Raw genomic sequence first — 12,219 nt, 5'->3', positions numbered from 1 at the left:
GGTTTTCTAACAACTTATAGTTACATGTTTTACGCAAAAAATAGTCTTAGACGGCTAATTTTAATTGTCATACAGATGCGAGGTAAAATGAAAAAAAGTTATTCTTCTATTCTGCTATTCTGCTGGAGTTATTCTGCTATTCTGCTAACTTATTGAGACATATACATGTATCAAATTGTTTAGATCAGTTAGGAGAGGCTTTCTCGAAAGGTTACTGTGTTTTAAAATAAATTTTGCTTTAAAATTTCAAAAAAGAGTTTCCCTTCAGGAGAGGTAACAAAAGAAAACACGAACTAAGAAAAGTGTACACCTTTGAAGTAGGGCAGGTAGCAAGATAAATAACGGGAACTTTAACAAAGTTAATAGCTAAACTGTAAAATAAGCTTGGTAATATCTTGATTTTTTCAAACAAGACATAAATATAGATAAATCTTTCTTAGTGCAATTGAGAAGGAAAATGAAATTTGTTTTACTTTATTAGTAGGACACAAATATAAGTAGAGACAGACCCACCCTAACTCTTCAAGGCATCGTGTTTTATCCATTGATGAGAAGTAACGTTAGGAAGAGTGGCATGTCACTTCTGACTGTTGAAAATAAATAAAAAATGCTGGTTAAATGGGATAAGGCCGTGACTTTATTAGTAATACAAAATGCATATTATTACAGAAAATTAATCAAATATCATGGTATATTGTATGAAATATCAGTATCATTAAATGAAGTAGCTACAGTGCATAGAAACAAAATAGACACCTCTATGATGATGAAGCTATCATGATAAGCACATGTGCACTAGACAATACAAGGAGATTGCGAATTGCTAAGCAAACCCAGCTACAGAAAATGATTATGCACACAATATGCCATACCGAAATGCACAAAGTACCTATATAATAATCGTATTCAAACATTCATTTCATTGATAATATAAGACTTTTCCACCTTATATATATTTTCAAAGGCAATCTAAAGTTTTTTTGGGGGTCATACGCGAGATAAGTCGGACAGCAATCTTGATAAATCACTTAATTAATACTTCAGCCATTAGATCAACTCATAAATTATATTATAGTAGTTTTTGCTTACCCTTCTGAGAAAGCTTCCCCTTGATTTCACTTCAACATTGCTTCTCATGCCACTACGCCACTTTTAGTGTACTGTTTGCTTCTCCCTTTGCTCCAGTATATCAACATCACATCATTAGAGCAACGCCTACGACGGGAGGATGTAAAACACTGCATACACAAAATTTTAAACAAAAGAAAATCAAAATATTTAAACAGCAAAAATAATGTATAATACTCCAGTTATTGATGACTTCGTCCATCATTCTCGAAGTCATAAACCACATAACACTATGTTTAGCACTGTTGGACGAAAATTATGAACTTGATGGCGACAGTAAGATATGTTTGTGGATAAAAACTCAGGAATCGTTGCAACTGCAGTGCTCGCACAACTAAGCAATCAAAAATATATTGCAGAGTTACTTTCTTGCGTAATACTTAATACATATATACATAAGAAGCATCGAGCATAGAAAACAAACACTGCGAAATGAAAATTAGTACCAATTCGGTTTGACAAGTCTCACCTTAGTAATCCATTATGTAAACTAAAAACCAGCAATTTTGACATTACCATACGCTCTCACATATAAATTCTTGCATTGATTTACTAAAACCATTGTTGAATTAACCTTTAGCCTGCTGGGGACAAGTGATACTGCCTTTGCGACCAGTGCAGGCCAATATCAGCCTGCGCGGATTCAGTCGGTAAATGTTCGAATAATAATTGGTGTTGCCCAAATTGTTTGATGGACCAGTTTAATTTAGAAAATTAGCAGGCTAAAAGTTAAATTCTGAAAGATGAACGACAAGTACTTATCCAGAAGTAAGTATAATGCTAATGACTGGGCTTTGTACACTTTAAGATTTGGTCTGTCCCGAGGGTCAGGTAGCATGCAGTGATAACACAGCTTGTATAAACGAGAGACAGTTCTGTGATGGTATTCAGCACTGTTACGATGGATCAGACGAGAGTAAAGAAACGTGTGGTGGTAAGTTTTGAAACTCTCCTTGACATAGACTTCATTCAACAACGTTCTTTAGCAAATGTAAGAACAGCATCAATGACCGGAGAAAATGCAATACAATGTCTTTTAGACCAATACTGCAAACAAAAACAAAAAAGCAGACTCAGTTTGAATCAGTCTGTTTGTTGGAAGTAGTGAAACTTGCAACACGCCTCCCGTCCATAGCACCGACCTAAGCAGAACTCTAATAACCCCAAAGAACTAGAAAATATAACAACTCATTAGGACTGATAAAACATTACAAAGTATTTTGAAACACGACACATCCAGTTATTTTAATTGTACCCAAATAATGAAACAACCATTTTGGACCTCATGAAATTTTCATATTCCCCATATAAGATAATTGCAAAATATTGTACGCAAGGACAAAGTATCTTTTAATTTCATAATTTGTAAGATTTTGATTAAGTATACATAGCTTTTACATTTGAAATTACCGATATGAACAAGAAGTCCGTTCAGTTTTACTTTATTCCAGCCCATCTTGACAGGTCTGTATTACGATAGGATTTTTATTTAAAAGCAACGACAAAGTCCGAAGCTTTCGAATCCCATGGAGGTTTTTTTACCTGGCGTTCTGTGTGAACAATTGCAAATGCATTGTCAAGCTGAGAACCAGCTATTGCAATATATAAACCCCAAAAAAACTCTTTCTAAATGAAAGTTGTTTAATTTTTGCGGTTGGTGGTATTCCAGTATATGATAATTTAATAGAATTAAGCTTATGCCGGTACAGGGGTGAGAAGGGTGTTTATGGCCTCTCACGGACTCGATCAAATTGAGCTTGCTACTATTTTGATTGGTTGCGTTGTAAAAACTTGCTTCCAAAAGACTTTAGTATAAATTTAATTCTTTTACCTTAAACATAACGTGGTGGTCTTGCGATTTTGTAAATAAGTAAATTGAGAATATATGAAAGAATCTTTGTAAGGAAATTACGATGGCAACGGAACTGTCTCTTCTTTTTTATCGTCCATTTCTTTTTGGTTTTGTTATTATTGTAATCGGGGGTAGAGAACGTTGTTAGATAAAGAAGTCTTTAACCTTCCAATATTGAATAGATGTTTTTCTTTTTTCTTATTTATATTGATTTTGAAAATTCTTAATTAATGCACCTGTCAATATTTTGCCCGCCCGGGGAGGGGGGAGGGGGAGCGGCGGGCCTACCCGGGGGAATTTGACATTTCAAAAATTTTGTCGTCTAAATCCCCACCCTAGGGACAACCTTTTTCGTCTAAATCCCACCCTAGAGCCTGGTTGGTACATCAAATGTTTGTCAAATCCCCGCCTGTCGGGAATGGTCTTCTGTCTAAAGTCCCGTGTATGCCCGCCGCTCCCCCGGGCGGGCAAAATATTGACAGGTGCATAATGCACATAAACAGTTTTGGTATGTGAGTTGATTTAAAGTGTAAGGCAGTGAAAAGGAATGCTTATATTTCTTTGTAAACATTAATTTGTATTTGTAGCTGAAATGAATTATCGTTAAACTAATTCTAAAGATGTTGCATAATAACACATGTGCTGGATATTGAGCATGTTTCTAATTCAAAGAAGTATTTGAATTATTTCATTAAACCGTTTTTTTCTGTTCCTTGCAAAGTCATTATAATCATTTTATATTTGTCTTGTATGTATGTTACTGGGAACGCTGACAGTATCAAGATATTTGGAATTTTCCATACTAAATGAGTTGTTGGGTTCTTTGTAATTAGCAAATTTTAAGATTGAGCTTTGACTGTCATCAAGTCAAATCATAAACTGATCTCAAGTTAGTTATTACCTTAAAACAACCGTGTTAAATACCTTGGAACCAGGGTGTTAAAGTTTTTAATCCAATTGATCTCCAATGTCATTTCAATAACTCTGGAGCAAAGAAGTTTGGAGTTTCAAAACTCAGATTTATAATCTTGGATCCAAGAGACTGAAATTTGTGACTAGTCCCAAAACTTACTATTATAACTATGAATCCAAAGCGCTGGAATTTTGCGACTGGTCTCAAAACTCAGTTTAATAATTTTGAATCCAAGGCGCTGGAATTTTGCGACTGGTCTCAAAACTCAGTTTTATAACTTTGAATCCAAGTCGCTTGAATTGTCGACTGGTCTCAAAACTCAGTTTTATAACTTTGAATCCAAGGCGCCGGAATTTTGCAACTGGTCTCAAAACTCAGTTTTATAACTTTGAATCCAATGCGCTGGATGTTTGCGTCTTGTCTCAAAACTCAGTTTTATAACTTTGAATCCAAGGCGCTGGTCTCAAAACTCATTTTTGAATTGTCTTCATAGTCGGTAACTAGGGTACTGGAGTTTTGCGACTTGACTTCAAGTCAAGTTTATCAAAATTGGATATAAATTTTCAGACACGTGTATGTGACATGATTAAAAGAATACACTGGTAAAAAACAATATCTATCGTAACAATTCTATTATACCGTCAGCGTTCTCAAATAGAATCTCCCATCAATGAAGTAGATTAGAAAACTTTAATCTCATTCTAGACAATTCTAGATAATCTCATTCTAGATAATCTTTATTGCATTGAAAACATTCTTCATCTATAGTTCTATTTAGATAGATTACACAGTAAACATAAACACTTTATCCGTAGACACGTAAAAAATAAGTGACTTTTGTAAAAAAAGTTGCATTTTCATGCATATATCTTAATTTGAGTTCAATCGAAATAAGTATTAACCTATTTAAAGGTTATTGTATATATATAATATATATGCCGTTTCTAACGTTTATTTATTCTGGCTCGAAACGAATAAAAAACATAAAACAGTTCGAAAACAAAATTTCCTTATAACTGCTTCATTATTGCTATCAGGTTTATACTTATTTTGTATTTTCTATTTCTAACATTAAATCTCTGTCATATTTTCAATATCATAAGCTTTATAATACATAAGCGTGACATTGATAGAAATACGTGTCTATTTTAGTCCGTGTATGAATTCAGTTTGCATTAAATTATGTATTCAGATTAAAGCAATCTTCCATTGCCTGTATTTTTGTATAACTTTAATTTCTGGTCCATTACAAAGAGCAGTGTTGTCATCAGTAAATGCATTATGTTGCTTCTTTCTACACGGCTGTTCAACTTTGTCTTGTCTCAATATTGTTTCGGCTTTCATCCAGTTAATGACATGTTCTATCTATTTTCTTTTTCAATAAACACGTAACAAACAGCGGCATGGTATATATAGTGAACGTATCTCTATTGCCTGTAAATAAACAAGGACTTAAATAGAGTGGACATGTTACTATCTTTAACTGTGTTAGTCTCTTGAATGATCTGTAAAGACGAGATTTCCCGGGATAACAATATATTGGAAGTAGTAGCGGCCTAAAGTCAAAGCAGTATATTATTAATTTTATGATATTGATTTGAAATAACCCCAACTTTTTCCCAATGAAAGTGGCATTTTCATGTTTTATGTAAATCAGCTTCAGGTTTTATTTCAATGTGAACCTATACTTGATATTTTGGTAGCATTTTCAATGAGATTTATTTTTTGCAATTACAGAAATGTAACCAAACCTTATTGCACATGTGCTCATACATTATTTTAGCAGTCAGTTCAGAAGATGCTCCATAATGTTGACCTCTCTCTTAGAACATGTATGACCTCTACTTTTCTTTGTGTTTTCTGTGGTTTATAAATAGGTCATTTATGAATTAATCTGAAAATGGACCTGGCTATGTGTGACGGCTCTCAATGGTTGTTAATTTTATTATAGAACTTGTATAGCATTTATTTGATAATGTCCTACTTAAATGGAATCTGGTCTAAATGCCAGCCAAACAATCGGCAAAAGCTGAAATTGCAGATTCACTAGGAGTAGTTATATTGAAGTTGATCACAGTAATATTTAACATTTGGTATTGTTAGTGATCAAAATGTGGTATAAACATATTTTGGATAATTTAGCTTTTTTTCTTCATGGTGCTATTTCTCCCTTTCAATGTACTTTAAATTATGGATCAGTACTGTACGCACAAAGGCGGCTGATAAGTATTCATGAAAGACAGTATTGTTTATTAGGAACTCTGTAGTTTCAGTTCCATTCTATTTCAGTCCTTGAAATAGCAGAGAGCGAATATAAGTCAGTCTGAACTAACTATATTTTAGTACGCTTGTGTCAGCTGACTTCTGATTCATTGAGAAAATATGTTAAGAGGGTTGTCCAAACAATGTTATGCCGCTGCCATGTTACACTTACTCAATAATTTCAGACGGAGTTTGGTTTTTCAATTTCCTCTTGATTAAGAAACCTTTTCTCTTCATTACCCTCTTCTGATATCTACAAATATCACCCTTTGAAATATATTCCATTTCTATTATTAGATCTTAATGCACTTACCCTACCATTTAAAGTAAATTCCATTTCTATTATTAGATATTTATGCACTTACCCTACCATTTAAAGTAAAACATGTGCTTTGAAGGAAGAAGAGTGTTCTGTATCATTGATCAAGATTTTTTGTGTGGATTTAGTTCAGACACTGTCTCCTATTATTTAACTTTGTACTTTCGTAACAGTCATCATAATAATACATTCTGTTTAAAGATGTGGGATTCTATTTTGTATATGTGTTGTACTGTCAGATTTCTATTAAACTTTTGTCCTAGACACCCGCTCACGTTTACAGAAATCCCGCCGTCGCCGGAAACGCCGCCACCGCCGACACCACCGACGACAACAACAACCCCATCAACGAAAGAAGTCACAACCACTTCAACAACGACGAAAAGCACAACGACAACAGTAAAATCTACAACTACTAGCACACCTTCTACAGCAACATCAACCATGACAACTACAACAACAACAAAACCGGAACCGGATGAAATTGAAGGTTCTGGTGAAGGAGGCGTCCTTGATCAAGAAACCTGTAAAGAATTATATAACAGCTGGTATGACCCTGACTTTCCGGGCGGAAGGCCTCCACCGCTGAGCCCGGATGAAAAACTTACCGACGAACTATGCAACCACATGTTGTTTGTGGCGCGAAAATCCTGCGAAACCGGAAATAATCAGGTACTAGTAAATACAACATTATGCGAGTACATATATACATTTGATCTGCCGGAAATGAACACACGGCAGAAACGACATAAACATCACAAAGATAAAGTCACTGATGATGAAGAAATTATGCATATGATGAAGGACGAACCAGTCAGAGATATTGAAATTATTAATGATATATACGACATTTCATTTCATGAACTAGACAATGATCAAATTGTTGATCATTTTCATCAGGTAGAAATAGAACCAAAACCTCAAGCTGTGCATGGTAGCCATTCTGCTGGGTTGTTAGCCAATCCATTGTCAGTTTTCATTGCAGTCACATGTTGTTTTATAGTAGAACATATATCGAAATTTGTATTATAAATAAGTATTTAGATAAATGCTAAAATTGCTGCCAATTAATGAACGTCGGCATTTGAAAGCAATAAGTCTAGTTTTAAGATTTTAAGTTATTTCATAGAAAATGTTCTCTATATTGCGAATTATGAAAATGAAGCAACTTCTGATATAACATGAAATTATTTTGAATAGTTTTATCACCTACCTAAACTCTTGCTAAATACTTACTATATACATCGGTGAAAAGGGTTTGCAAAATGATATCTCCTTAAATTTATTATTATTACCAACCTTTCATTTTTATTATAGTTTAACAAATTTTAACTTTGTCGTCTTTTTCTTTCGGCGAAACAAACGCAGTGTTTGCACACAATATGAGAATTATGACAGCTAAGGAACATGTTCTTTGTTTTCTTTAGTATCAATATTTACATCTAAATCTGCGATGTGATCTATGCGTTGTTAAAACAAATATTGTATTACCCTATTGATGATGTTCATGCAAACTATAATGTACATGGTGAAATTGGTTAGTACGTGAACAATTCTCTGTACACTTGATAACTTTACTGATCGTGTATTAAGGTATTAGTCCCCTAATAGTAATGTTTAAAAAATGGCATTTGCTTGGTATATTCTTACAGTTGACCGCGCTTGGCACTTATATGCAAATTTTTAAAAACTTTTACCGTGCCGTTTTTTATAAATTTTGTGTAATTTATAGTATTTCCTAAAGCTCAAGTAGAGACAAATTTCGAAGTGGCGGCCTTTATCCAAAACGTTTGCAGAGAATTCATTATTCCATTATTTTTTATGAAAGAAACATCAAACTATTGGTAAACAATCATGAAACTTAAAATAAAAACTTTCTATATCATTTTTTCTAGGGTGCCTCGAGTAAACGGATTTAATCAGACAGAATTCCAACTCAAATATTGAAAAAATTAAGGTCGCATCCTGGGGGTCTGTTTTGAATTTTGCTCACTTCATTCAAAAATAACCTTGGGGTAGAAGTAAAACCTACCTACATTTTTCCACAGTATGTAATATAAAGAACGAAGGCAAAATAGAGAACTTTTACCGCATATAACTCATTATTTTCAAAGATGTCTAACTCTACCCCTTCTGTTTCAGAGGTAAATTCACTTTGAATAGCAAGAAATCACATATCAAATGATTTTTTCCCACTTTTGTACAATAAATCAATAACAAGTCTTGAAAGAAGTAAAAACTTACTAGAAAAAAGGAAAACAAGGGAAAAAAACCTTTGGTCTCAGTGGGGCTTGAACCTATGCCCCCCACCACCCTCCCCTGAAAATAGCAGTCACAGTAGGTTTATGGTAAGAATTGAATACTCTTCAGAAAGGAGGTACTCTATTAAGGGCCTAATACCTTAAGGTAGTAGGTCCGCAATCGTTATCGACAATTTCTATTTGATTACGTAATCTCCGTATGCGATGCTGGTACGGAGAGCCACTACAGTAGCGGCCAACTTGATTGTTTCCCGGCTTGTACGGAAAGCCACTACAGTAGTGGCCAACCTGGCTTGTACGGAAAGCCACTACAGTAGTGGCCAACCTGATTGTTTCCCGGCTTGTACGGAAAACCACTACAGTAGTGGCCGACTTCATTGTTTCCCGGCTTGTACGGAAGCCACTACAGTAGTGGCCGACTTCATTGTTTCCCGGCTTGTACGGAGAGCCACTACAGTAGTGGCCGACTTGATTGTTTCCCGGCTTGTACGGAGAGCCACTACAGTAGTGGCCGACTTGATTGTTACACGGCTTGTACGGAGAGCCACTACAGTAGTGGCTGATTTGATTGTTACCCGACTTGTACGGAGAGCCACTACAGTAGTGGCCGATTTGATTGTTTGCCGGCTTGTACGGAAAGCCACTACAGTAGTGGCTAAAGAATATCGAAGTTGAACACGGAGATTACGAAATCATGCGGAAACAGCCAAGTATCATTACGGCTCAATCACCTAAATTAATTTCAGACTAAACTTGATACTGAATGGAAATTGAAAAATTCTAACAAAGTGTAATGAATAGATATGTTTAATTTATTTCAAGTGCTAAATATTTGCTTCTTATACATGGTCGTAAGTGTCGTTTACATGTGTTTGATGTTTTACATATTGTATCTTTATAAAATATAGCAATAACTCAAATTAACGAAATCAGGGTTTACCTCTACTGTAATGAAATGAACAAACTATTTCATACGGAGATATATTGCAATGTCTGGAATACTTCATTGAATGATGTTACTAAGTGCTCTTTTGCGTTAATTATTTCATAATTTTGTGTACACATTACATATGCTTGTCACAGTTGTCTTGAATATAGGCCAGTATACAGTGTACAGAGTCCTGAATATTGATATTATTGTTATACAGTCGATATATGTGTGTATGTTAGACACGAGAATTATTACATTGAAATATGATTGTATATAATTACTTTTCAAATGAAATTACTGTCATTCGATAACAATTACGTTTTTTGGTCAATTTCTATCATATGTTGTTAGATTTTTTTCTTTAGTAATTGCTTACTTTCGATTAAAATACGATACAATTTCGCTTGTAATACTTTCGATATAAAGTCTTAGACAAGCACATAAAAAGTCTAAAATATCATATATATGGTGGAGGTATTTATAATACATGTACGTTACCGAGGTATGTGTTACTTTTACAAGAGTCCAAAACAGGAAAAGAATATGGTTTTATACATGTATTTGGTAACGTTTTATCTCACATTATGTTTCAGAAAGTGGTTTTATTTTGGCCAAAAGTGTTCTGTAGGCTCAGTCTTATTCAAACTTCACCGTGAACTTACCTACTGAAAATGTTTTCTGTAATTTCATTTATAATTTGAATGTTTCCATTGAGCTTGTGAGTTGCTGCTAGGTCATTTACGGTAATGTATCTCATATAGAATAAATGACACGTGTATAATATCTTATGTGTTTGAAGCATTATATATTATTAGTGTTTAAATGTATTTTTGTAGCTTAACTGTTCGTGCAATTATATGAGGCAGTATTATTTTATACCATTACTCTTTTATAAAAGTACTTTTAGTGAAAATAATTTACATCTTCTTAATAAAAGTACTAATGTTTATAATTCTTTTCTTTTTATTTGTTGTGTTATCATGCTAAAATAAGTGGATGATTTACTAGTTTTGTAATGAAGATTTCCCTTGCTATAAATACCTTTAAATTCAAGGAAATGGCATTGGTACTTTATATTACTCTATTCAAAGAGTTTCAATGTTGTAAGTAGGAAATTTGAAAAGAAAATCCAAATATATTGCTTCTTTTTAATGAATCCTCATAAGGATATTTCTTACTGAAATTCGACTATTTTAGGCCATAAAGTTTAGAAAAATTACAGTTTCGTCTCCGCTCGTTCGCCGGTTTCATTACAAAGTTTTAGGCCATCTTTGAATTGCATCAGATCAAGATTTACAAGTAAGATTTAATACTTTTTTGATTTTCGAGAAGAAAAAAAAATCAGAATGTTCATGTTAAAACAAAGAAGAAAAAAAGAAAAATACTCAGGAAATATTCTTGCGAATAAAATGAAATGATATGGAGACATTTACTCTTCAAAATTCAAGAGGCTCACACTGCCTGGATACCGGTAGAATAATGTGTAAACGATATATGAGCCGCGCCATGAGAAAACCAACATAGTGGCTTTGCGACCAGCAGGGATCCAGACCAGCCTTCGCATCCGCGCAGTCTGGTCAGGATCCATGCTGTTGGCTAACGGTTTCTCTAATTGCAGTAGGCTTTAAAAGCGAACAGCATGGATCCTGACCAGACTGCGGGGATGCGCAGGCTGGTCTGGATCTATGCTGGTCGCAAACCCACTATGTTGGTTTTCTCATGGCACGGCTCAATTATGTATCTGTCGTAATACGAAAGAAAATTCGCAAAAGAAAAAAAAACTGTTATTAGTCGCTATCAGTATAGTGCATTAATAACAAGGTCTGAATAGAAAACATGAAACACTGATTTAGAAAGTTGTACTTTTAGTAACATGTACTGTATATCCCTGATGGAATACAAAAGTGCAACGGGGAGAGTTATTTCTTTGGTTGGTCTGGGGACCGTGTATATAACCGCCATTAGGGAATTTACGAAATTAAGTTTTTCATTAAGTCGTCAAAAGGACAAAATAATCAGTTTGAACAATACTTGTGGAGAGTTTGGGAATATTAGAAACAATAACTTTTCTGAGGGAAAAAAGCGCTCATTTTCGAATAAACAAAATTGGAATAATAATTTCAAGGGTAGCCCTCTCCTGAAGACTGCACGAGGAGTCTGACGCCATTCACATACACGTGAACAAAAAGGCGTCGTTCGAAAATGTCTGTCAGAACTGATCAGCAAACTTACAAAAATAAATTATCAAAATATAGCTGAAACTAATTTTGCTGATGGTAAAGATCAAAATTTTATCAACATGGTTATATGATTTTCACTATATCTAAACTCTCTCCCCCCCCCCCCCCCCCCCCCCCCCCCCCCCCCAAAAAAAAAGAAAAAAAAACAAAAACAAAAAACAAACAAACAGGAACTGTGTTTTTGTTGCAATGCGAATTACAATAGAAACTGAGTGGATCTTTTTTACTCTTCTGATTAGATATTGAAAAGATCGATATCTTTACATTTATTTTGATATTCTGATACTCTTGGAAAGCAAATCGCTTATTTTTA

At 34.3% G+C, this 12,219-nt stretch overlaps 1 protein-coding gene across 12 annotated transcripts in view; it reads left to right on the top strand.

The window, feature by feature from the left end:
- LOC123535289 (acetylcholinesterase collagenic tail peptide-like) overlaps positions 1–10,618 on the top strand; it is a 135,786-nt gene extending 125,168 nt beyond the window's left edge. For 11 of the 12 annotated variants that reach the window (XM_053520026.1, XM_053520028.1, XM_053520030.1 and 8 more), the window contains 2 exons: positions 1,937–2,062; positions 6,758–10,618. In XM_053520026.1, coding sequence (XP_053376001.1) covers positions 1,937–2,062; positions 6,758–7,506 — 875 coding nt within the window. In that variant the 3' untranslated portion in view covers positions 7,507–10,618. Of the gene's footprint in view, positions 1–1,936; positions 2,063–6,737 lie in introns of all 12 variants that reach the window. The other variant, XM_053520034.1, reaches the window with a different exon arrangement.
- The last annotated feature ends 1,601 nt before the right edge of the window (positions 10,619–12,219 follow it).

The sequence above is a fragment of the Mercenaria mercenaria genome, chromosome 12 (genome assembly GCF_021730395.1).
Source record: "Mercenaria mercenaria strain notata chromosome 12, MADL_Memer_1, whole genome shotgun sequence".
NCBI lineage: Eukaryota > Metazoa > Mollusca > Bivalvia > Venerida > Veneridae > Mercenaria > Mercenaria mercenaria.
Note: the sequence above shows the minus strand (reverse complement) of the source record. Positions and strands in the feature narration are given on the sequence as shown.